Here is a 27,655-nt window from a genome sequence, read left to right on the forward strand (position 1 = left end):
AACAAAAAGGAACCTCTTTGCATAAACCATTTTCTTAGTTACTACTCATTAGCATTAAAGGAATCTTCTAATTTTGGATACCTAGCTTATCAAGAACCAGCTATAGCCCCATTCCTCAGAAGCTACCATTGCTAGAGCGCCACTCTTCTAGCCCCTCTGAACGGACTCTGGAACATGCTCTCTCCCTACCAGCACCATGGAAGGGTGAGGTGGGGATTTGTCATTGCCATTACACATTTCCTCACAGAGACATAATAAACGAAGCTCAGGCTCTTCAACCCTGAAAAATGGCGAAAAAATGAGTTGACGTATGGAATTGGGTTCTAATATCATTTAGTGATTCAGTAGATATTGACTGTGTTGATCGTTCTGTTCTTAAAACCATACTTCGACTCAAGATTTCAGTCATCACTATCCGTGTGGGCCCATTAAAACTGGTCTTGTTATATGTTAAGGACTTCAATTTTTATAACATATATATATATATAAGGGGAGCATGGCCCTCCTATAGCCTCAGGAACAAGGTGGTGGGATAAATATTCTCAACAGAACACACGTTGAGAATTAATCCAGGACTTGGCAGAATTCTAAACCTAGGAAGTTAATAACTTAAATCAATTTCTAAAGTCAGTTCTATGCCCGATGAAGATATTATGATGTTTGACTGATAACTTCTCTATTCCTGATTACCTACTATATGTAGTGAAAGATAAAAGTTAACAGGCTGGTTTATCTAATCTGTCCTGACAGATATATATATTTTGCCAGATCTTGTTGCATGTATGTAAGCTAGGAAATGAGATGAATGTTATTTTAATAAAAAGTGAGAGAAAATCCATTTATTTAAAAAATGATTTTCCTTTTGTTTCAATCAATTTCAGAAATGATTGGTTCTGGCCTATGACTAAGGGAAGAGACAGTTACAGAACAAAGAAAAGGAGGCAGACAGGTGAAAATGTATAAATGTATAAAAAGGATAGTGCTGAAATCAAGCTGAGTTAATGAACCAGAATTCTGTTCTTGACCCATTGAAAATTTCTCTACTATTGCTCCAGGAAGTTATAGCATTCTATTTGAGAATTTATTGATTTTAGTTTTCAGTATATTTACAAGACAACGTTAAGTACTAACTTCAAAGAAATGATGCAATTATATAGGCAAGTTATTTTTATATATAACTTAATGGTGAAAAGATGGATGAAATAATTTCCTTACTCTCCTAGTCCTTACATCTGAAAATTCCCTTTGATGTACCTCATTCCATTCTTTTCCCACATTCTAGTGCTTTCTTTTTTGCTCCTGCCCTCATATCTAGTATCACATTAAGTTCACCTTCAACCGTTTCCCCAGGAAAAACTCAAATTCCTTTATTCTATATGCTATTTCTCATCTCAATTTCTGGAAATCTTTGCTAGTTTATATATTCTACAGTGAACTATAGGGCTCAGATCTGTATATGATATCCTAATAAAGCTCTAATTAGGATGACCATATAATTTATTGTCCAACCCAGGACATTTTTGAGTGAAAGAGGACTCTATTACTAATTTTGCCAGGACAGGAGGGTGAAATTGGGGCAGATGTTCACTTTAGTTATAAACAATGCTTAATATAATGTGAAGAATATCTTCCAGTTTTCAACTGAATGTTCCAACAATAAATTAAAGGGCAAAGGAGAAAATAAAAAAGGAAACAATTTAAATACCACACCGCACTCCCCCTCAAGAAAACAAACATTGAGAACCATGAAATTTAAATATTTATTTTGAAAACCCCCAAAACAGTGGAATACGCTTTACCTAGAAACAGTTTACAGGATTAATAGCTATAATGGGCAATGAGCCACACAATTTGTCCCTGTGATGCAGTTGTAGCCTAAAGTTTCAAACAATCGATTTATAAATTTGTTGCTTTTACTTTTACAAAAATATTCATTTAATTCACCATACGAATTGCAAAATTATTTCCAGATCACCACAGATTATAAATCGCAACTGACTTTCAGTTACATAGCAGGTGAAAATTTTAACGGAACCGTTTACTTCAAAATACAATGCATTTAAAATGATTGTTACAGTATAGGCACCAATGAAAATCATTTTATTGGCATAGACATCACAACATCTTTCGCAAGTGTTTTGCATTATTTTAAAGAAAGAGAAGGTAATGGCCACTTGGGCAAAAAACTATATTCTTTACTCGAAGAACATCTTCATTCTAATAATTGGCAATGATTCAGATAAAAAAAGACTTTTGTGCAAAAACTAAATTGTGCAGATCCAAACATTAAAACATTAAGTATTAAAACTAGTTAATATTAATAATTCTACAACTGCAGAAATATAGCCCTAATTCAAAACTTAGGCATAATATATATACTGAGTTTAGAAGAAAAAGGTATTACCCACTTAACAGTATCATAAATAGAACTGAAAATTAACTGTACAGTCTAAGTTACCTTTGAATAGACAGAAATCATTCCATACTTACTATGGTTTTCATATGAACTAGAAAATGCTCATTTAAATACCCTTTCAAAAATGAATAAATGATGCTTATGTATTGTTAAGTATGAAAAACAAAAATGTATAAATAGTTCATAGAACAATTTATGGCAAAAAATATGCTGGTGTAAGTTATATTCATATCAGCTTTTTTAGGCTCTCTCTGTTGCTACATGTTGTCTGCAAATGCCTCAAATACAGGGCTCTCAAATGTGATAATCATTGAGCTGCCTGGAACATCATACCAACTTGGTAGAAGAATCAATACTTTTCCAGCTTTCATTTCCAGGGGCTTATTGAAACCTTCTGTTTTAAGAAGATATGATTTATTTCCACCTCCCCACCAACAGTAGTTTTTAGTATATGATTGTGTAAAAAAACAAAAAAAAGCTTTTTGATGCTCGGTAATTTCCAAAAGTTGAGTTTTGGATGACTTTGAAAGACCTGTATGTTTTGTGAGTGTACAGTTAACTAAAGGTCAAAACATGAAAGGTATTCATTCTAGTAACTTAAGTAATAATGATACCTAAAAGCAAAACTGGATCTCAACGTTCACTAGAGTACAGATGAAACTATAGTATTAAAACTTCCTCCTTACAAAAAAATCTCTCCAAAATATAAAATGATAGACACCATCCCAAAATAGTTGAATAGGTTCTTCTAAATCTTCAATCACCAATATGTTACAAAGATCCAAAAGGCACATGGAGCTCAGGAGTTAAGCACTGTTAAGCTTGAAGTCGCTTTGGTGGGTTTCTCTGGGCCCGTACGAAACACCAGCCAAAAACAAGCTGTTTCTTAGGGGGATTCATCTGCCGAACACCTATAAAATTAATGAAAAAATTTAAATCAATGTAATAGTATGCATGTTCATATTTCTCATCTGTATGAACTCTGCAAAGAAGGAACTGACTCGACAAACTGGATATATTCTATTGACTCTTATCATGTAGATGTTAAAATATAAACAAGTTTCAAAAATCCCTTCTGAGTCTGATCTGGCAACTTCCAAATGATTTGTTTACAACTGGAAAACAGAGGCGTTTTCCATTAAAATCAAAGGGATTTTAAGAGGGGCTTTCGTTTATAAGTACAGGTAGGATCTATCAGATAGAAAGATCTGTGAAAGTACGTGCTTTTACAGGCTATATAGGTTGTTTCAACTTGATCCCAGTGACATCACAAATATAGAGAAATGCAAAAAGAGATACAATGGGGTTAAGGCTAAAATTAGTATCACTTTATAATGGTTAGCTTGAGCTAAGGAGTTATACGTACGTGCGCATATGCATACAAAAGTCTTGTTTAAAAATAATTTTTTAATTAAAAATAACTTTTTTGAATGTGAACAAGGTTAAACTATCTAATAGTTCCAAGAGGCAATATAGAAACTGAACTCAAACATAAAGGCCTTCTATATAGTCTGCAATGGATTCCTCCAGCTAAAATTCTTTCCTTAACTTTTCATATGGGAGTCGAACTTGGGATCTTTAGCACTGGAAGCTATGTGAATAGTGGTGTTTCTTCAAATGACGAGGGTAGTGGCAAGAAAGAAAGCATTCCTAGGTGGTGCTTACAAGGGCCCAAGTAAGGATATTCCTAGATGGTATTTACAAGGGTGCAAATAAGAATATGCTCAATCGCCTTTTGTCTATGCTCCCAGCTAGCAGGGAAAAGGAAAATAAACAGGCCTTTTCATTCAGTGGAAAACTACCCTGAAATGCCTGAAGATATTAATTACAAAAACTAACGTTTAAGATGGGTAACAAAACAGCTTTCAAGCATACTATTAATAAAAAGTGGCTTTGTTCAAAACAATAAATAAATGATTGAATCAAGGCAATTCCATCATAAATTAACATTCAACAGAAAATGTCAAGAAAATTTTTTAAATGACATTTTAAGCTTACTTTTGAAATTTTTCAATTAGTTTCTTCACCATTTTATCTGTGATGCCGGGACAGGCAGCTTCCGCCACTGCAATACTTTTCTCGAGTTCTTCAATAGCCTGATTCCTGCTAGCATTGTTTTCATCCTGCTGTTTAAGCTGAAAAAGATCAATAGCCATAACATTCAAAATACTATACTACTTAATATAAATGCCCAAAGCTAATTAACCTGCACTTACCTCAGCAAACACAGGTGTGATTAACATAGACAAACAGCTCAGGGTTTGCACAAAATCTTGCTCCTTTGAATAAATAATATAGATTATGCACATGAAAAAGAAAATAGTCATTCAGGTTTTTCTTAGTTCTTTTATACCAAATGTACACTAATTTAATTCCCTCCATTCCCCCAAATGAGCTGGTAAAACACAAGTCCCAATGCTTCTTCTCATCACTAATTCCCACCCATAACCAGATAGTCTGTCACCTCTAGGATTACAATGTTGTTGTTGTTGTTAGCTGCTGTCAAGTCATGACAACCCCATGCACAAAGGAACAAAATGCTGCCCAGCCCTGTATCATCCCCATAAAATTTTCATTGGCTGATTTTTAGAAGTAGATGGCCAGGCCTTTCTTCCTAGTCCATCTTAGTCTGGAAGCTCCGCTGAAATCTGTTCAGCATCATAGCAACACTCAAGTTTCCACTGACAGATGGGTGGTGGCTGTGCAAGAGGCGCACTGATCAGGAATTGAACCCCAGTCCCCCACACGGAAGATGAGAATTCTTCCACTGAACCACCAATGCCTCATGATTACAATACCAAAACTGACCAAACCCGTTGCTGTTGAGTCAATTCTGACTCATAGTAACCCTATAGGACAGAGTAGAACTGCCCCACAGGGTTTCCAAGGAGCGGCTGATGGATTCGAACTGCTGACCTTTTGGTTAGCAGCTGAGCTCCTAATTACTGTGCCACCAGGGCTTCAACAGACAGCAGTAAATCCACTGTGTTTATGTATCTCTACGTGAACTTCAGAGAAAAAGGTACCAATGGCCACTTAAAATGACTTCTATTACCTTTTCTTAATTAGCTCAAAACTAAGCACAAATGAAGCATAGTATCTACCACAGTGACATAGACAGGCATTTAGGGGTATTAAATGCTAACATTTTTGGCCATCATAATCTCACTACAGAGCTTGAGAAAGTCTCTCAAGAGGCAGCGGTCATCTCCATGTACTTACCGCCCCATTCTGTAGTTTCTTTGGATCAGGCTTCTTCCGCACCGTAGTAAAGCTCCATTCAGGATGAGTATTGCTTTCCCTGCTGGTGGATTCCCTAAACAGATTGCCAAAGATACCTTGATAAGTTGGTAAATAATTCATCTTGATGAAAATACCAAATCACCACAGCCAGAAGCTGAAGAGATAATTGACCTGCTGCTTAAAAAAAAGCACAGTACAGTAAAAGCACCAGATCTCAGTTTCAGGTAGATATTACTTTTAGTAAGGGGTAGCAGCGGTTTTCAACTCTAAGTGTACATCAGAATCACCTGTGGTGACCTCTTAACATATAGATGCTTGCTCCCTGACCTCTTCCCTGACCTCCTCCAGCTGACTGAATCAGCATCTCCAGTAGTGGGGCTTGAGATTTTTTTTCATAGCTCCATGGGTGACTCTCATGGATGGCAAAGGCCAGCCACCACTGGAACAGGGTATAAAAATGCTCTGGTATTTTTTTTATCCCCTTCAAAATCTGGGTAATTTTTTAAAAAGTGTGGTACATATATTTGCTAATTCAACACTTTTTTATGTGTATAATTCAGTGATATTGATTACACTCTTCATGTTGTACAACCATTATTACCATCCTTTTCCAACTTATTTTGTCGCCATTAACAGAATGTCTGTGCCCCTAAACAGTAACCCCCCTTTTTCGTCTCCTTCCCACCCCTGGTAACCACTAATAAGCTTTGGTTTCAATATATTTGCCTATTTCAAATAAGTGAGATCATATAGTATTTGTTCCTTTGTGACTGACTTATTTCACTCAGCATGATGTTTTCAAGGTTCATCCATGCTGTGGCATGCACCTGGACTTCATTTCTCTTTATGGCTGAATAATATTCCATTGTATGCATACACCACATTTTGTTTATCCATTCATGTGTTGACAGACATTTTGGTTGTTTCTACCTTTTGTTATTGTGAATAGTTCTGCAATGAACATTGGTGTACAGGCTTGTTTGCACTTCCTGCCTTCAAGTATTTTGAGTCTGACAATTTCGTACTGATGCAGGAATCTGAGAATATTACCTAAAGAAATTTGGTGTTGCCTTTGGAGGAGTAAATTCTGGTGTAGCCTACAGACTTTCTTAGTCTAAATTAAGTTAAGGTCTTAGACGCTGAACTGTTAATGTAAATGCTGCAATTACAAAACACTAACTTATTTTTGTGGGAGTAAAGATCATATACAAAAGAATATTTAAATGTACCAATCTGGTGATGATTTGGTATGTGGCCAAGAGGTAGGAAAAGACCTGGAGGTCACTTCTGCAGAGGAATTGTGCCGGATGCCACAAAAGTATGAGAAGACATTGCCCATTATTACTTTGAGCAAACTGAAATAGCTTCTTTAATCTAATCCTGTTCCCAAATTTTGTAATATACTCAAGTATCCACTAGGGGTTACACCAAGACCACTTAAAACCAGAGCTATTCACTTCCAAGAAAAAACATGCTTCCAAATTCATTGTACTCCACAAACTCTGATTTTAAAAGATATTCATAGTCACTTAGGCAAAACCTTAGAATAGGGTTTATATTTTATGCTAGAGCAAGCATACTGGATAATAGCTAAAGGTAAGCAATATTAACATGAGCTGCCTACATAAAAACTAAATAATTTGAACATACGAATCCGAGCCCTCAGAATCCGATTCATCATCACTGTGTCCTTCTGCTTTCCATCTCTTAAATCGATCTATCAGTTCAGTCAAATAAGAAGTCTTCTTTGAATTTTTTACAATGAATTTGTGTTTCAGAAGTTCTTTAGCAGTAGGACGCTAAGGAAAAAAAAAGTATATGAATGTTGCTAGGCTCTTGATGATTGCAAGGGGTGGTAAGAAATCATTTAAATTATTGAGCTGAAAGGTGTGGTCATGAGGACAACTAAAATACTGTAGCATAATAGCTGATTCTAGTTTTAAAGTGGTTCAAACAACCAAATTAAATCCACTACTTTGGTACCCATCTGTTAAGCCCAATAGGCAAGACACGGTCTCCCTATCAGCAAATCAGCAGGCAGGGTCTTCTCAAAATCAGAGAAACACATGGCAGGATTATACAGTAAAGTAAAAATTTAAAAACATTTCAAAATAGAGCTTTAAGATACTTTGATTACATTTATTGTAAATTGAAAAACTGATGAAATCTACACAATGGTTCTCCATCAAGCATCAATACAAAATACCAATTCTGTAGGGTATATCCCCCCAGCATTTTATTAATAACAGAATGTTCATTATGAACTTAAAAAATAGTTATATCAAGCTTAGACAATTCTTGTATATTTCTAGTCTCCAGAAGCCATAAGGCAACATTATTTATTTATTTATTTTTAGGCAACTTTCTTTTTAAAAAGTGAAACAACTGTACTCAAATTCATCAAAAAAAAATGAGAGGAACCCCCTACACTTTAGAAAAATTATATGACTTCATGCTGGAATTTCTAAACATTAAAGAAAAGTAGTTAAACAACTTCTCATGAAAAACAAAAATATAGTCTAATAAAAAACATTGTGAAGATTTACACATATACTTTAAAAATGGACATCATCTAAGATAAGTTATTCTTCTTAAACTTCTTTCCCCTTGAAATAGGAAATGATCAATAAAATAAAGAGGAAGGTGGGGACCAAGAAAAAGGTGCAGGTGAAGGAGAAAAGGAACTACGGGTCTGGTTAAGAATTGAATAGAATTAGCAATACAGAAGGAAGAACCAGGTTCCTGGATGGACCGTTGACAATTTTCACATGCATTGTACCCCCCACTGTAGGGAAAGCCACCTTCGCTGTATGTAGATCTATTAACAGAAAACAAATAGTAGTAATAGCAATATATACTCACAAATGATGGATCTTTGTTCAAGCAAGCATCAATGAACTCCTTAAAGGATTTAGTAAAGTCTCCAACAAGAGTTGGAGGATTGTTCTTTGGAATAAGAAACAGAACTCTCATTGGATGCATGTCGGAGTTAGGTGGCTCTCCTTTGGCTAGTTCAATAGCAGTAATTCCCAATGACCAAATGTCAGCCTAAGGTAAGAGAAAGAAAAGAAATATCATCTCAAGACTCCACTGCAACACACTGTTCAAACAAACAGCCTGTGGAATTGAATGGTCATACAGTATCAATGTGTCTCAAGAAATGTGGTGTTAATACATTTTGACTAATAGACTTCATTTACTGAAAAATAAAGACAATTATTGAATTCCTTACTATGTGCCAGGCATCATCCCAGGCAGTAAGGATTCAAGCTGTGAATAAGACAGACAAAAATCCCTCCTCTCAAGGGGCTTGCATTCTAGTAGGGGGGACAGATAAATAAATCAATAATACAATGACAGATGGGTGCTAAATTCTATGAAGAAAATAATAAAGCAGGGCAAGAGAATAATGACTAACGGGGCTAAGGCATTGCATATTTATACAGGATGGCCAGGAGAGCTTTTCTCTTTGGGTAATATTTAAATAGAGACCATATTGCAAGGAAGGTTATTCAAAACAGACGAAAGAGCAAGTACAAAGGTCCTGAGGCCGGAGTGTACTTGGTATGCTTGAGGAACAACAACGAAGCCACTGTGGCCGGAGCTGACAGAGTTCAGAGGAGAGTGGTAAAAGATGAGGCTGGAGAGGTAGCTAAGGGCCCAATCATGGACAGCCTTATATATCATAGTAAGGATACCTTGGATTTTATTCTAAGTGGGATGGAAAGCCATTGAAGGGAATAGACCTCAAATGTTACTAGCATCAAGGAAATTTAAGCAGCAGAGTTTGACGCTTGAAAAGAAATGAAAACCAAGGCAGTTTATTAAATAGGATAGTGCAGCACTTAAATATTATTATTACAAACAAAACAGTTTGCTCTGGTAACCCCTTACTTTTGAGTCATAAGCCGACTGCTGAATAACTTCAGGAGCCATCCAAAATGGAGTTCCTACAAAGGTATTTCTTTTAATTTGTGTATCTGTCAGCTGGCCAGCAACTCCAAAGTCAGCAAGTTTAACATCTCCTTGTTCTGAGAGCAAGACATTGGCAGCTAGGAGGAAAAAAAGGAATGGTAAAACTCAGCTTCCTCAGAATGCATCTATTTTTCTCTGGTTCATATAAGACTTTTGTATACCTTTTATGTCCCGGTGAATTTTCTTTTCGGAATGCAGATAGTCCAGACCTTTCAAAATTTCCTTTAGCATGGTAGCAATCTGGAACTCATCAAACGGACCAGCTCGCAGCTTGGGGGAAAAACACACACACACACAGGTACATAAAAGTGTGGAAAAAATACAATTCAAAATTGATATTATCTTTGAATAATGGAATCACTTAAATATATGAAGTAGTTCTGTTTATTAAGCAAATGAGGAAAAAATGTCTAAATTGTGGAGGAAGAGAGCAAAAGAGTTAAGCCAAGGGCTGAATAGGTTTTTAAATGATTACATTTAATCTTGACAGACAATATAAGCACTTTTACCTATAAAAACAAAAAGCTAGCTTCAATTCTGAGGTTCCTGAATATAAATTTTACATGAAAGAGTCAACAAACATGCTTAAAGGATGACAGAACAAGCTATGCTTTTCTTTTTGTTTTCAGACGGGAAAAAAGGAAACCAACTACTTCAATTTTGGCATTTTCTGTTAAAAAAAGTTATGAAATATTTACACTAAACTGATGCTTAGATCAGACAGTACGTAACATTTTGCAGCAACCCAACTTGATCATATGAATCAGCTGTAGCACAATTCTCAGCATTTACATCTTTCAATAATATGGCAAAGCACAGAACCTTTTGGAGACTCAAATTTAAAGTTTAGCCAGGAATATAATAATTACACTGTTCAGACTTTCATTGTTGACAAAAAAAAAAAAGAGGAAAAAAAAAAAAGATCAAACCGTGGAGGGATAAGGTTTTTCAAATACATGTAACACATTTCTCTTTCTTTCCCCATCCCTGCACCAAAGCCAATCGTTCCAACTGGAATACAAGGAAAGCAATGATTAGGTTTCAGGAGAATTTGTAATGGAATATCTGAAAATCTCTCTTGAAAATACATGGTTCTTTTAAAATTCTGGTACCTCATAAAACACAAACACTGGACTGTACAATATTATTACAGGAAAGGGTGGGAATCTAGTCAGAGCTGAGGGAGAGTTCTGTTTGCCGGTAGGAGGGAAGAGGTAGTGAAAATCAAATGCTAGGCCGGCTCTGCCACACACTGGGAGGGATTCACAGCTCTTTGGCACCTTGTGCATTTCATCTTACATGAATGCCATATTTATGCTGAATAAAGGACACTCTCATGTGGAAATTTAACAGCTTAAAATAGAACCCATATTTTGGCCTCACCATTTAGTATTAACTGTGGGCTGTGTATATCGTATACTCCAGAGACTTCTGTAGTTCAATAGGTCCCTTTCCTAGGTAATATTATCTATTTACTTTCAAATCTACCCACTTCCACCCGCAAATGTTTCTATTTAAACAGTTGTGATTAAAGTCATTCTAAAAGGTGAAAATGGCACATTATTTTAATGATTACTAGCAATGAAATACTCAAGTGCTACCAAATAGTTAAAGGACAAATGTCATATTATTTAAGATTGGTACTCAGTATCACTGATCATAAAATGGTGGCTGGACCCTGGTGGCGTAGTGGTTAAGTGCTATGGCTGCTAACCAAGAGGTTGGCAGTTCGAATCCACCAGGTGCTCCTTGGAAACTCTATCAGGCAGTTCTACTCTGTCCTGTAGGGTCGCTATGAGTTGGAATCGACTCGACGGCAGTAAGTTTATATATATATATATATACACACACTTGCTGTTCTACTAGCCAAAGTGTTGGCAGTTCGAACCCACCCAGAGGTACCTCAGAAGACATGCCTGGCAATCTGCTTTGGAAGGGTCATAGCCTATAGAGCACAGTTCTACTCTGTCACACATGAGGCGACTATGAATTGGAATCAACTCAATGGCAACTAACAACAACTTAAGAAATTGACCAAGGTCCATGTGGCTATCATTTCTGAAGGACTTCTAAAAGTGACCTGGATGAGTCAATGTACCACCTGACACAGAATTAAAAAAAAAATTAAGTAAAAGCAAACAAAAACTGGGGCAAACTGTTTACACACTTAGCTGCTAAAGAAAAGGTTGGAGGATCAGGTCTACCCAGAGATGTTTTGGAAGAAAGACCTGCTGATCTACTTCAGAAAAATCAGCCATTGAAAACCCTTTGGTGCACTGTTCTACTCTGACACACATGGGGTCGGTCACCATAAGTCAGAGTTGATTCAATGGTAACTGGTTAGGCTAGGTTAAAGTTAAAGACACATTAGCTTATCTGCTATATTTAGGGTCAGGTTAAAATGCTGTAAAAGTAAAATCTCAATTAACTGGGTGCTAGAGGCTGGAGGATGAAAGAAGAAACTGTGGCAGGGAAATGGACATTGGGTGGTGGAGCTGGTGGTTTTATCTGGTTCATTATCTGTTAGCCAGAAGACTGTCCCAAACCTATGATCAGAATGTTTCCTTAGACATGATAGTAATGATTAGAAAAGGAAAAAATAGGGAGTTGAGATGAGAAGGAAGGTAGAGGAGATGAAACAGAGCTTTGTTTTTTATTTCCAATGCAACCTTGGAGTGCCTAATTGAACTTCTCTTCAATGACTGAAGACCTTGCCATGTCCCTAACAGGTACACAGCCAGTGTCCTAGCCTTGTGTAATTTACTGCTGTTGTCAACTGAGGATAAGCTCATCCAAAGATTGTACACTTGTGGGCCTGTGCATTTTCCCCATACTCCTTTAACTTCCAGCCACGTGGTTATGTTACACTATGCCATGCCTTCTCTTATGTTAGCATATTGTTTCCAACATTTTTTTCTTGGTGCTCATGTTTAATTCCATTCACCTTATTATATGTGTTTTTTTGAAAGTTACTGCAATTCTTTTTGGAAAGAAATGGAGTATAAAAAATTCAATAAAATAACACACCCAATCTTGACATACAGACTGTATAATAGACATAAGTTACAAGTTCATAATCTCATGTAATTCCATTAGTTGGATACCAGCTTAAGGTCATAAACACTCTGTTCAGCATCCTTCTTGTTTTCTCTTATTTCCAGTCACAGGGCCCTCCACTAAGTCTAATCTTTTCTTAAAAAATCCATTGCCATCAGGTCAATTCGAACTCATAGCGACCCTATAGGACAGAGTAGAACTGCCCCATAGAGTTTCCAAGGAGCACCTGGTGGGTTTGAACTGCTGACCCTTTAGTTAGCAGGCATAGCACTTAACCACTACACCACCAGGGTTTCCAAATCCTTTCTTAGGCTCCCTAAATGATAGCATTCTTTTGTAGAGGGCTATACATAGAGAAGGAATGGCACATTTTCTCGTCCTTTGCTTTACTGTCTATAAACTACAGTTAAGTGAGGTTTATAATTAAGTTGCAATATTATTGAATTTTAGAGCTAGAAAAACAAAACCAGGGAGAGTACAAATCCTATTTCTTCATTTTACATTTGAGGAAACTAAGGCACAAAGAGGTTAAATGGCTTGCCAAATATTAGTCAGGAAGTGAGTGGCAAAACCAAGACTAGTACCTAGGTTTCTTGATTCTTGGCAAATACAGTTCCAACAACATTGTAAATCGGTTAAATTTATACTAATTGGTATTTTACTAGGCACAGATCAGAATGGCGCTATGAGATGAAGAATGCACAATCATTTTACAGGCAGATTTCATAAAACTGACCAAACCACTATTGGAGGATATAGGTTGTGTTAGTTAAGGTTGGGCCAGTGTGCAATGCTTAACATTGTCATCAGTGATCCTGAGGAACGAAGTGGACTAGTTTTGCAAATGTCTACAAAATGGTGAGAGATGTCGAGAGCATGTTGGGGGACCAGAGGAAGTAACTGTGATATATTTGGAAAGGTCTCTTATTAAGGATTGAATTATGCCCCCCCATATATGTGTTGTAAGTCCTAACCTCTATACCTGTGGTTACAAGCCCACTTGGGAATGGGTAGTCTTCATTATGTTAATGAGACAGGATTAGTGTAATGTGTATCTTGAGTCAATCTCTTTAGAGATATAAAAAGAGGTTAAATGAGTAATCAGAGAGAGAGAGACAGATGAGTGAAGACAGGTGTCAATCCACAAGAAGACAGCCCAGGAGCAGAAGCTCAGAAGAGGCAAGGACCTTCTTCCAGAGCCGACAGAGAGAGAAAGCCTTCCCCTAGAGCTGGCACCCTGAATTCAGACTTACAGTCTCCTAAACTGTGAGAAAATAAATTCTGTTTGTTAAAGCCACCCATCTGTGGCATTTTTGTTATAGCAGCACTAGATAACTAAGATAGCTCCTGATATTTAAAACATGGAAGAGAGATCATGGGACAATTGAGAGGGTTCTCGTTGGAGTTAATGAACAAACTGTTGTATAATAAGACTACGTGACAAGACAAATAGAAATAAGATCATTTAATTTCAAGAGGAGAACGAGGTCTGACTTCATAGGCATGAAAGATTATTATATAAACAGCAGTGGTGTTCTCTCACTAGAGAGGAGAAAGTAAGAAAAAAATAAACTCGAGCTTTAGGATGTAAGAATTAGATTAGACTCCAGGAAGGATTACCTAACTTGAAATTGATTAAAACCGAGATGAATTCCTAGAAGTAGATAAGGCTCTCCAGCAAGGTTAACTACAATTTCTTTAGAATGGTTTAAGTTTGGTTTTGCCTAATGGGAAGAAAATCTCTAATGGTCATTTCTATTCATAGGACTATTTGAAACTTTGAGTCGTTGGCAATCAGGGTTAAAACCTTTTTTAAAAAAATCAATCACTTTCAAGTAGAAAAATTCATCCCTGCTTAAAAAAAAGGAATTAAAATATTACTTGATGATCTTAATCATTAAAGACTTTCTTCTTAGAGTATTCTCTATAATTTCAAAGGCAGAAGCATGCCAATGAACTCTAAGTCACCTAATGTTAAAGATGGAAGAGAACTTAGAAATAACTTGGCACAACTTCTTTGTTTTATAGGACACCAAGACCAGGGAGTTTGTGTGTCTGGTTCTTAGATACAGATGTAATCATAAGTAGAGCCAGCCTTATAACCCTGAACTCCCATAGGTCATCACAGTCATCTTTCTACTACACAAAGTTATCTCTAACATGATATGCTGTCACATCAATAAAGATTTTAAAGAGAAAAAAAAATTGATACATCCACACTAAACTTGAGGGGAAAACAGTGTTTCTCAAAGGCATTTTGTGTGTGACTGTTTTGTTAGGTGGACCTTTTCCTGCCCACTGAAGGGTGTTTAGCATCCTGGTCCCTGCTCACTAAAATGGCAGTAGCCCATTTAAGTCCTTGTGATAACCAAAGATGCTGTCATGTTGCCAGATGACCTACAGAGGGGCAGAGAGGACTCCACTGGGTCTGTAGGCCTACTTAGAAGCCAAGCAGCACTTGGGGACAGCTACCTGCACCAAACATTTTTTTTTAAAATCTAAGAAGAAACAGTCTATTCAGAGATAAGCTTGCCAAGTCAAACTCTAAACTGACAGCAATTGTCACATACATACTCCTAATTTAGGGGCTTCATTTTATAAAGCTACTTGCATTTCTTACATACTTGGCATGTCAGCACCATGCTCAATCCTGCAATACAGCTGGGTCTACATAAGAGTAGTGGTCCTGAAGAGAGAGTTTAATTTGAACATATTAACTAAAACGACCAGTCACCCCTTGTTGTTGAGTCAATTCCAACTCATAGTGACCCTATAGCTTGCCCTAAAGCCATTGCATACTTCGATTAAAAGAAAAAAGTTAAAGTTTGAATGGATGCATGTGTGATTATTTAAAAATACTTACAAGATCCAGTGCCGAACCACCACCCAGGTATTCCATTATTATCCATAACTTTGAACCCTGTAAAAGCCATGAAACAATTTAATTATAAATCTGAAACAAATAACATATTGTTATAAAATTGGATATACCAATGCACTGATACTAAAATATTTGTTTATAATCAATTGTTTAGAACCCAGAATGACCAAAAAGCAACTTCTGAACCTTGGTTCCCCAAACTAATTATTTGTCCTATGATAAAAATATAACAAAGAAGAGCTGTTGAAATATTAGCAATTTTTTAAAAACCCAGAAAAACAAACTGTATCTTTAAATGATTACCTCGAATGGTGATATTGAAAAGACAGTTACATTAAAGAATAAGGAGGTAAATGGAGATGTGCAGAAATTTTGAATGGGGCTTCTGGGTACTTCCTACAGGATTTTAGAGTTTGAGGACACTGGATATATTTCTTATTTCAGTTATTAGCCTTTATTTGTTATAATGTAGTGCATAATTTTTACCAGCCATAGTTAATGGGCATTTTTTTTTTTTTATATACAGAACCTAGAAATAATATTGGGTTTTTTTCCCTTTGGGATAAACGGGTAAGAAAAAGGGAATGTGTAGCTTTAAAAGTATGTGATTACTATGATAACTCCAGGTAGAATTAACTTTACTGTGAGTTATACAAGAGGAAATGGAACTCACAGAGAACACATATATATGTATTCCAAAACAAATGTATACACACACACACACCATTCAGTTTTATCAGTTAAAAATTGAAATAAACCATTAAACCCTTGTTTTATTTCAGCTCTATTGTCCTATACCATTTCATGAGTAGTATTCTCTGAATGTCTGTGGGACCACGGAGTTGACTGGAAGTGTTACGTGTGCTTTTACTATGCTGGCAGCCGACAAGTTGTGAATGGACTGTGTTCCAGAAGTTCATTTCTAAGTAAGATGTTGAGAATTTTAAAAAGCAAGTATTTTCCCATAATGATGTCTAGGCTCCTGGAGTAGTCGCCCTAAAAGAGAATTTAATGCAAATGTATCTGTAGTACAGCATGAAGAGCACCAGAGAAACTAACTACTATTTATACCACAACGTTTCTATGGGAAAAATACATGCAGTGTTGTGCTTCAACTGCAATGCCAGGAATGCATTTCTTAGTTTTACAGTCCCAGCTGTAGGAGGCTGATCTCATGCTACTGCTGGTAGCCCTACAAACCCTAAAATCCCTGGGAAGACCTCAGAAGTTCCATTCAAAATCCCTAAGTATCTCCATGGGGCTGGGGATTTATCAAGGCAGAGAATGGACTCTAGTGATGTGATGAGGAGTGCTTAGGTAAGAGTACAGAGTTGAAGAATCAGCCTCGGGACAGGCACTGAGAGGACAGGATGAGTCAAATTAAGATAAAAACATCCCTCCCTTCTTTCTTGATGTTGACACTATGGTGACTGTGTCAGAAAAGATGCAATGTTTCCCCTACCCTCTCTCCAATAATCTTCACATCCACCTTGTCCTGCCATAGCAGGCGGGCCTGAACTCAAGAAAGAAAGATGGCACCTGGAGCTGAGAGTCCTTGTTAGCAGCAGTGACTACAGTAGGAAAGAGAGGAAATAAGTCCCCCACAACAGTAGGGAGGGAAAGGGAGTTCTAAGAGCAGTTCATGTAGCTTATATTTATGTATAGAAATTTGGCATCCAGAACCTGAGAACTGGGGATCTGAGGCATCTTTATACTTTTTTCACAACGGTTTAGAGCATGAGAATTTTTTTCTTTTGCCACATGTCTGTGTCTAACAAGTGCTATACTGTGCCTCCAAAAACTCAAACCTGTTGCTGTTGAATCGATTCTGCCTCATAGAGGCCTTACAGGACAGAGTCGAACTGCCCTATAGTGTTTCCAAGGAGCAGCTGGTGGATTCACAGTGCTGACCTTTTGGTTAGCAGCCGAGCTCTTAACCACTGCGGTCACCAGGGCTCCTATACTGTATCTAGAGGCTAGAATTAAAATCACACAGCCTACTAATACTTCATCTTCACTGGCTTATGACTTCAGAATGATTCCCATTTCTTTACCTGACATTTAAAATAATAATACATATTTAGCTGTTTTGCAGTTGAAAGCACCTGTTTTCCAAGTTAAAAACAGTGTAAGTCCTTTTTTTTCTTTTTGCACCAATTCAAAATGGAAACTTACTATCCGTCTGTTTCTTACTAAAAAGTATTCATAGAAAGCTTGCAATGTGACTTTACGACACAGTATATACTGCTGAGTTATTAAAATGACAATGAAGCAACTTCCAAATCTGAGAATAAGGCTTCCTACTAGCAAGTCAGGGGGCAGTGGTAGCTCAGTGGTAGAATTCTCGTCTTCCATACAGGAGACCTGAGTATGATTCCTGGCCAATGTGCCTCATGCACTGCCACTACCCATCTCGCTGGAAGCTTGTGTGTTGTTATGACGCTGAACAGATTTCAGTGGAGCTTCCAGACTAAGAAAAACTAGGAAGAAAGGCCTGGCGATCTACTTCTGAAAATCAACCAGTGAAAACTGTATGGATTACAATAGTCTGATCCCGTTGTACATGGGGTTGCCATGAGTTGAGAGCCAACTTGATGGCAGCTAACATCGACACCAACCAGTAAGTGAGCTGTTCAGCAGAACTAGGACTCCTCTGTAACAGGGAGGGGACCAGAGGTACCTGATAGCTTCTCTGGCTGCCTCCTTCTGACTGCCACTCGCGGAGGCAAACCTCACTGGGGGATGGCCATAGGTCTGGACATTCAGAAGATTGCTATGCAGGCATGGGACTGAAGCAAGGCCTGAGTGGGTGTCACAGAATGAATTGTGTCCCCCTAAAATATCTGTCAACTTGGTTAGGTCATGATTCCCTTTTATGATTGTCTACCACTTTATCATCTGATGTGATTTGCCAATATGTTATAAATTCCATCACTGTGATGTAATAAGATGGATTAGTGGCAGTTATATTGATATGGTCTACCAGATTAGATAGTGTCTTGAGCCAATCTCTTTTGAGATATAAAAGAGAGAAGCGAGCAGAGGGATATGGAAACCTCAAACCACCAAGAAAACAGCACTGGGAGCAGAGCACATCCTTTGGACTTGAGGTCCCTGCGCTGAGATGCTCCCACAAGGGAAGGCAGATGATGAGGACCTTTCTCCAGAGCCGACAGAGAGAGAAAACCTTCCCCTAGAGTTGGTGCCCTGAATTCAGATTTCTAGCCTACTGGACTGTGAGAATAAGCTTCTCTTTGTTAAAGCCATCCACTTGTGGTATTTCTGTTACAGTAGCACTAGATGACTAAGACAGTGAGAAAGGTGGGAATGGTGAGCTGGCAGGGCTCCTCCCTGCTTTAGGAAATTGGACCCACAGAGGCTCTTCTTACTGAATCCTTGTCCACAGCAGGTCTCAATGACTGAATTAAAATACCAACCAAACAAAACAAAGTAAAAAAAAAAAAAAACCTAGACACTATGACTCTATTCTTTTGGGGGACTACAACTTCAACCTTTGATTTCTGGTAAAAGACTTTAGTGCGGGAGAATGCAGTAAGTATGTTTGGTTTGGTTTTTTTAAATATCTTAAAAGGCTAAGATGATATGTACATACTGGCTCACAATTCCAAAAGAGCCAAGTGACTGTAAACTATAATCATATACCCATCACATTTAAACATAACACGTCCCTGAAGGTAAAACTCCACTTATATAAGAACACACTTATATGAACAATGGGTTGAAAGAGTAAGTTTAAAGCCCTTCATCAACATGGGGTGTGGGGGTGGGGGAGCTGGGTATTAGGAAATTGTTCTTTATTCCCAAATACAGAATACTGGCTCAGTGGTAGGATTCTTGCCTTTCATGCAAGAGACCAATTCCCAGCCAACGAGTCTCAAGCACAGCCATCACCCATCTGTCAGTGGAGGCCTGTGTGTTGCTATGATGTTCAACAGGTTTCAAGGGAGCATTCAGGCTTAGACAGACTAGGAAGAATGGCCTGGAGACCTACTTCTGAAAAATCAGTCACTGAAAATCCTATGGATCTCAACAGTTCAATCCCATTGTGTATGGGGTCACCATGAGTTTGGGGCCGACTCTTCAGCAGCTAACAATAATAATGACAGAAAGTAATATCTCGAGTCCTACTGGTAACTGGGGAGAAATAGGAGCCTAGTGTTAACAAATTACTGATGTCCAGGAGTCACCCAATGGTGATAAGGCCTTTGAACCACAATGTTTGCTGCTAAAGCAGACACTTGGCCCAAGGGAGTAGAAATGCTGCTTTTGTTCCAAATGGGAACTTGGAATTCATTTGTCTACAGGAAAAAAAAATGTAAGGTGTTTGTTATATGTGTTTGAAAGAGCATTATTCGTACTATATATTAAGTACATGTTGAATTAAATAGATTTTGGCCACTGATCTGGGAATCTAATAACCAATTATAACACTGACCACAAAAACCTACATGTAAAATTTTACAGTACTGAAAGGAACAATAGAGATCATTTTGCCCAGAACATGGCAGATACTTTATCACCTCCGAACCATTTTACTCCTACTCTGGAATGCCTTATCCATTCCTCACCCTCACATCCCAGCCCCCAAATCATACTCAAGACCTAGTTCAAATGCTACCTGTCCAATCTTAGGGTCATTGCACTTGATGTCCCTACAGGTAACAGGGTTATATTAGGCAAGTTGGAGTGCTGGGTGGTGCAGTGCTTAAGAGCTATGGCTCCTAACCAAAAGATTGGCAGTTCAAATTCACCAGGTGCTCCTTGGAAACCCTATGGGGCAGTTCTACTCTGTCCTATAGGGTCGCTCACTATGAGTCAGAATTGACTCGATGTCAGTGGGTTTGGTTGGTTTTTTGGTATTAGGCAAGTTAGAAATATATGTCTGGAACTGAGGAGAGAGGCTAGAACCAGAGACATGAATTTAGAATTTGTAAGCATAGGAGGGGATGAGATTGACCAGAACTAATATGCAGAATGAGAGGAGTACATATAGTAGGCACTCAACAAATGCCTGTTGAATTTAGTCTTACGTGAGGTGTCCTAGAGGTGTGTTACATTAAACTTAAAGGCATTCTTATTTTGAGATAAGAAGATTGTTAAAAAGAGAGAAAACATTTCCCTCAAGTTTTGTAAGTTCCAAAATAATTAAAAATAAAAAAAGAATATTCCAGAGATATTCATCATACCCTGGAAGTAAGCGTGCATACACACACACATACGCACAAAATTTCAGAGAAAAATAATGAGAAGGCCACAAAACTATACAAACTGTTCTGGAATATTTTACTTCAATCATTCAGTTCTTTCCTTTTTTATTTTTATAAATATTGCTGGTGGTCGTGGTATGTAGGGGGAAGATATTTCCTTAACAAAAACAGAAATCTAACGGCAATTTTCAGCAGCAAATAAAGGCATGATTCAAATTCTATTCAACGCGAGAGTGAGCTTCACTTTAAGATTTACATTGAACTAGAAAAATATTTAAAGATTATAAGAGATTCTTCCAATATTATGAGATCAGAAGGAAAGAGCTTGCTTATTTTAGCACTCTTCGTAAAGACTAACTTTGTCTGTCAAGAAAATCTGCAGTGAACTAAAATGAAAGGAAAACACTGTGGTCATATTGATGTGTTTGTTTGGCTTTTACCCTTGTTTTTAAGAATGAAGTTATACAGTAAGCTCAGTCAAAATGAATACCTACTACATTTTTGCATGTCTCAAGGAAATTACTACAACTGCGTACAGTTTCAGAGAGCATGCAATTTTCTCTCAAATGTAATAACTTTTTTCTCCCACTTACAGTGAGGTCTTGGTTATGTACAATATCCTGTATAGGGACAACCTGAGAAAAATCCATATCCTATTTGACTCAATTAACTGGACTCCCAAAATCCCCCAATGCCATTTGAAATGGAAGAATGCAGTTCCCGTGATGGTACTAAGAGGATGTGGCCTTGTATTATGTCAACTGCACTAAACAGAACCCTGTTATATTTTATGTGATGTTAATTTTTTTTAAATGCAAGCCCAAATAGACACACTATAATATAAATGGAAAATAAGAAGTTGGTCAGCCTAGAAAGAATGATTAGATAATATAAATAAAATCATAAATCAATTAGAATCGTAGAAGGATATTTCTCTGTCTCTGTGTGTACACACATACATCTGTATAGAAATTACATACCTAGATACATACAACCTGCAAAAGCCAGAACTTGTGTAAGGTGGAAACCCATCAGAGGAGGAAAACTCAAATATTTTCCACTAATAGAGAGCAAAGGAAAGGGGTAAGACTGCACCCTATCAAAGGTGGGAAACTTGTAAGACCCGGAAAAACAAGGCAGTCCCTTTGAGTTCTGGCTCTCAGGGGTTTCACTGTAATATTGCATGCCTGCTATGTGCCAGATACTGTGTTTATATACATTTTCTCTTTTAAGTTTCCCAGTGCCTTTGAAAGGAAGGAATTATTATCTCCATTTATAGATGAAGAACCTGAGGAGCCGAGAAAGGAAGTTACTTGCTCACTCACACACACACACACACACACACATTAATTTACTTTAATGTAAACAGATTCAGGCTACAAATAATATCTTCCAGCTGTGAATTTCTATGATTTTATCATGAAGCAACATGTTCTTCAAAGCAGTCTTGGAAGAAGTACAGCCAGAGTGGACATGTTATCAAAAGGGACCAGTCACTGGAGAAGGACATCATGCTTGGTAAAGTAGAGGGACAGTGAAAAAGAGGAAGACCCTCAGAGAGATGGATTGACACAGCGGCTACAACGGGCTCATACATAGCAAAGATGGTGACGATAGTACAGGACCGGGCCGTGTTTTGTTCTGTTGTACTTAGGGTAGCTATGAGTCAGAACCGACTTGACAGCATCTAACAACAACATAACAAAGGAAATGAGAATAATTGAACGTAGTCCTTTAAAAAGACATCTTGAATGATGGTTTTATATCACTGATTGGTCTGAGAACATTCCACAATCAAGATTTGGATAAAATGAACAGATAAGTTTAGTCGGGATCGACTTGATGGCACTGGGTGGGTATTTGTGTATTTAAACACTATTTACTGGGTGACTAGTACAGGTATACTACTGTATTAGGCTTTGAGAAGAATTAAAAAAAAACTTGAAATCTTAGGAATAAAAAATTTAAACAGCGCTAGAACTCATTGTCCATGAGAGTACTGAATGTGAATAAACAAAGGCTATGAGGAACCAATAAAACACAGTCAACACCATTTCAGTACCCATTTTCAATATAATATGAGATAAAAAAAATATGAGATAGCCGATTTTAAATAGGCCTTAATTAATATTTTAAGTCAGTCACCAAAAATAGCTTATCTGTTACAGCTGCCTAAAAATAGCAAGGGTTCAGGTTTGCTCTAGAGTGGGTCTGGAATTACCAGGATCCAATCCAGAAAGAGTTAACCAGAATTAGCAAACGCAAACACACACATACACAAACACTCCCCGCAACGAATTCCTAGGACTGCCTACAACCAAGCCTGCTAAGGGAATTAGGAGGGGAACCTAGAACTATTTAGACTGAGTGATCACTCATAGAATTTCTAAAAAAGAATCTGATTTCTTAAATTAGCTTTTAAGGAAAGAATATGAAAGCTAAATTATGCCACAAAGAACCAAATAATTATATGCATAGTAAAATATAGTAACAGCTAACACTTAGATGTAAATGCTGAAAGTGGATAGAAATTATCGGCATTATCACCTCCTGGAGCCTTTTCTTCACTCTATCCCTGAAGAAAAGGACAAAAATAACTACTTGCTTATTTGTGCGCCAACCATACCTGGCATACACTTTAATCATAAAATTCGCACCATTTTAGTGTACCTCTGGACAGTTAGCTCCTTGAAGGCAAGAGTAAGTTACTCATTTTTATTTCTCTAGGACCTAGTACAGTGTATGACACATTTTTTCCCATTGCCATCCAGTCAATTCCAACTTACCGCGGCTGTACAGGACTGAGTAGAACTGCCCCATAGGGTTTCCAAGGCTGTAATCTTTACGGAAGCAGACTGCCTCATCTTTCTTCCACAGAATGGCTGGTGAATTTGAACCCCCGATCTTTTGGTTAGCAGCCAAGTGCTTAACCACTACACCATGAGGGCTCCTTGTATGGCACATACTGGCTGTTTAATGATTCATTCTACTCTGCATTCAATCCACATTCATCTAATTCATGTAACAACATAATGTAAATAATAATGTAGCATAAATCAGGCTTTAGTAAAAAAAAGGCAGTGTAACTGATGATGAATTTCTGTATCAGGATTAACTAATACAGATGTAGATCAATAACTACCCTAGGGTTTATTTGGTCCGCAGAGCTTAAAAAGATGGCATTAATTTTTATGTATGTCAACAGCTTAATGAGTTATATATATATCCCTTTTGGCCTATGGATAGCTGAACAAGGAAAAAACAAACAAGCAAACAAAAAAAAAAGGAGGGAAAAATAACCTTCTTCTTATAATCCCTGAAAGACAAAGATCTAACTAATACTGTGTTTTTTAAAAAAAATTCAACACAGAGATAACAATTTTAATTTTAAGAGAAGTTAAACTCTAGCCTAAGCTAGATGTTTTTCAGCTATTTATACTTCACATTTCAATAGACACAAATCCTGACTTTTAACTCTGGAACCCAAGAACTCTTGGGTTTTACTAACTAAATAAAGAGTTTTCTATTGTGCAGTAACATCTCCATCTGCTGGAACTTTAGGTGTCTGCTAACTCCATGATCCTGGAACCAGTAAAAATTCAACTTATTTTTTTTTGGGGGGGTGGGGGCAGATATTATTCCATTTAATTTCATCTCAGCAAATATTTATCATGAGCTTAAGATGTGCCAGGTCCTGTGCTAAGTGATACAAAAATCAAGAACGGTTAAGCAAAAATCTCCGCCATCAAAGAGCTCACAACCTGGCGGGAAAGACAGGTATGTAAATAACCTCCCATAACTCAATGAAGTAAGCGATATGCTTACGTTTTCCATCAGTTCTGAGGTTGAGACAGGCAGAACCATGGAGAGTCATGTGTGAAAGCCCAGGGGTATAGCTCTTTCCTGACAAAGGATACATCTGAAGGTCCAGCTGCATTTCTGCTCCTTCATCCCACCAAAAGTTGAGGTGTGGAAAAAGGGTGCAGCTGAGAACTGGGATGCACTCAGGATACAGCTGCTAAATGTAACAACAGTCTATTTGGCACTATAAATGGAGCTGGGGTCTGCCTGGGGGACAAAGGCTGCCAAATCTTAATTTAAGACATTACCTTTCAAAAAAAAATGAATTAAAAAAAAACATTAAGTTAAAAAGAAATAATAATACGTTAAACTTATAATGAAAATACCTTATGACTTAAATAATATAGCACACATATTACCTTTAAATATGACCCATAGTATTTCGTTACGTATGAGCTGTCACACTGACTCAAAACAGTTATCTCTTGCTGAATGTCTTCAATTTCATCTTCGGCTTCCTCTAGGTCTATGATTTTAATAGCAACCACTTGCTGGGTACGGTTATCAATGCCTTTGAAAACTTCTCCAAAGGAGCCTTTCCCAATGCGTTCTAATTTTGTGAACAGTTCTTCTGGATCGGCTATATTATTCTAAGGGGGAAAAGAGATAAAGAGGAAAAAAAAAAGACAAGTGCTTTGAATCAAATGTTTTTAAATGAAGAAAAATAAATCACATAAGACAGTAACACATTTTTTAAAAGCATAAAAAGAAGTCCTTTGACTTGCCGCATGTGCTTTGTTAGAACAATTGTAATCCTCAATGATCCACTAGTCTATATTCTATTGAATCATTCACACTAACTGGGATTAGCTGATCTTCCTACCACAAACAATCCCATACAGCAAATGTTGTCTGAGCTCCCTGCCAAAGGATCAAGCACTTCTTAGAATCAGCAGCTGGTCATATTCAGTTTACACTTTAATAGAAGGGTAGCAATGGTGAGAGAGAGAACAGCTAAATTAAGTGTAGTGGGTTGAATAGTGGCCCCCCAAAAGATATGCCCAAATCCTAACCCCCCCAAAGTTCTGAATGTGACCTTATTTGGGAAAAGGGCCTTTGCAGAGGTAATTAAGTTAGGATCTCGAGATGAGATCATCCTAGATTTTCTGGGGGGGGCCCTAAATCCAATGATCCAAACCCAAACCCACTGCCGCTGAGTCGATTCTAATGTACAGCAACCATGTAGGACAAAGTAGAACTGCCTCCTAGGGTTTCCGAGGCTGTAATCTTTACGAAAGCAGACTGCCACATTTTTCTCCCACAGACAGGCTGGTGGGTTCGAACCGCCTACTGTTCAGTTAGTGACTGAGCACTTAAGTACTGTGCCAAAGTCCAATGGTAGGTGTTCATATAAGAGAAAGGCAGAGAGAGATTTGAGGTAGAGACGCATATAGGGGAGAAGTCAGAGGCAGAGGCTGGAGTGATGCACCTACAAGCCAAGGAATACCAAGGATTGCCAGCAACCATCGCCTGAAGCTAGGAGACAGGTATGGAATGGACTCTGAGAGCCTCCGAGGGAACCAACCGTGCTGACACCTTGATTTCAGACTTCTGGCCTCCATAACTGTGAGAGAATAAATATCTGTTTTAAAGCCACCTAGTTTGTGGTAATTTATTCCCCAACTCACACATCTCAATCATTCCCCGTATACTTCCAAACCACCATCCAAACGACACAGAACACAATAGATTCAAGAATTTAAACTTAAGGAAAAAAAAAAAAAAAACAGAAACAAAAACTCAGGATCCTATCGGCACGTACTGGTCTAGTCCAAGGCTGAAATAAGACGCTATTATTCCTTTGTCACAATTCCTTTCACAACTCATCTCACAGTGAGAATACAGAAGTCGACACTTTGCTGCGATAAAACCTGAACTCAAGCATAGGTTTCTAGGTTAACAAATGTACAGGCATGACTTAGATTTATACATTTGATATTCTTTTCTGATTCAGAAACTATATCCTTTATGTTGTAATATACAATTTTGAATTAAAATTTCACTTGGATGAAACAATCTTTATATCTTTACGTTAACTCATATTGAAGATACACTACTGACCAAGTAGAAACTCAGGATTGAGTCTCCCTCCCCCACCGAAAAGACAGTTTAATAAATTATACTTAAGTGCTTTATTAGTTTATATCTAAAATTTTACTTTGAGTACCTTCAAAATATAGGAGGATTCTATCTAGCTCTGGTGAGCTGTCTATATTTAATTTGCCAGTCAGGCCTAGAATATCTGTTCATTTACCACCATTTTACTTAGCCATCAGTTTCAAGAGATAATTATAGAGTTAGCACATTCCTAATATCTTCCTTGGACCCTGGTGGTGTAGTGGTTAAGAGCTCAGCCACTAACCAAATGGTCGGCAGTTCGAATCCACCAGCAGCTCCTTGGAAACCCTGTGGGGCAGTTCTACTCTGCCCTATAGGGTCGCTATGAGTTGGAACTGACTTGACGGCACCTAACAACAACAAAGGTATCTTCCTTTACTAGACAAATAGGCCATTAAAATTTATTATTTGTCTCTGATCAAGTTCTTGGTGCCATGATTACCAAATAGATCCACTGCTACTCCAGTGAGCTGCCTCCTTTTGAGGTAACTTGAAGACTTATGACTGCTTTTAAAGAATTTCACCAATTTTTCTTTTTTCAGCCTGCTTAAAGTACAGTTTGCACACGACCTGCTTACGTTATAAGCTTCCCCATTCTCCTTGATTGGATTTTGTTCTTTTCTGAAAGATGCCCTTTCCACGTAGCAGTCTCTGATGTTGCAAGCTACTTGTGTATTCCTACCCACCTCTAGTCCCACACGGAGTAAATATATCTTGAGTTTCCCATATATCCATTTAAAACTAGTTTAGACTTCCAGTAGGTTGCAAATGCCTCTTTAACGCTCATATTTTGTTATAATACATTCTCAAAAACTTGAGTACCATCATTATTAATTTCCTTGGCATTCTCTCTCTTACCATGACATTGTACTTCAT

The 27,655-nt window shown here is 37.6% G+C and overlaps 1 protein-coding gene across 1 annotated transcript; it reads right to left on the reverse strand.

The window, feature by feature from the left end:
- Window positions 1–1,746: 1,746 nt before the first annotated feature.
- STK26 (serine/threonine kinase 26) lies at window positions 1,747–27,655 on the reverse strand. The gene is made up of 11 exons (XM_049873040.1): window positions 27,638–27,655; window positions 25,021–25,251; window positions 15,555–15,611; window positions 9,796–9,904; window positions 9,554–9,711; window positions 8,522–8,707; window positions 7,310–7,458; window positions 5,639–5,732; window positions 4,633–4,695; window positions 4,415–4,551; window positions 1,747–3,327 (listed from the first exon to the last, which is right to left on the reverse strand). Exons 1-11 carry the CDS (start codon window positions 27,653–27,655, stop codon window positions 3,303–3,305), a joined length of 1,227 nt encoding a protein of 408 aa, XP_049728997.1. The 3' UTR covers window positions 1,747–3,302.

This window comes from Elephas maximus, chromosome X, assembly GCF_024166365.1.
Source record: "Elephas maximus indicus isolate mEleMax1 chromosome X, mEleMax1 primary haplotype, whole genome shotgun sequence".
Taxonomy (NCBI): domain Eukaryota; kingdom Metazoa; phylum Chordata; class Mammalia; order Proboscidea; family Elephantidae; genus Elephas; species Elephas maximus.

Excerpts from the sequence above, each read along its gene's own strand:
- STK26 (XM_049873040.1), bottom strand. Across the intron at positions 15,612-25,020 it reads ACTATGGGTCATATTTAAAG|GGTTCAAAGTTATGGATAAT; the intron begins GTAATATGTGTG and ends TGGCTTTTACAG. Across the intron at positions 9,712-9,795 it reads AATTCACCGGGACATAAAAG|CTGCCAATGTCTTGCTCTCA; the intron begins GTATACAAAAGT and ends TTTTCCTCCTAG.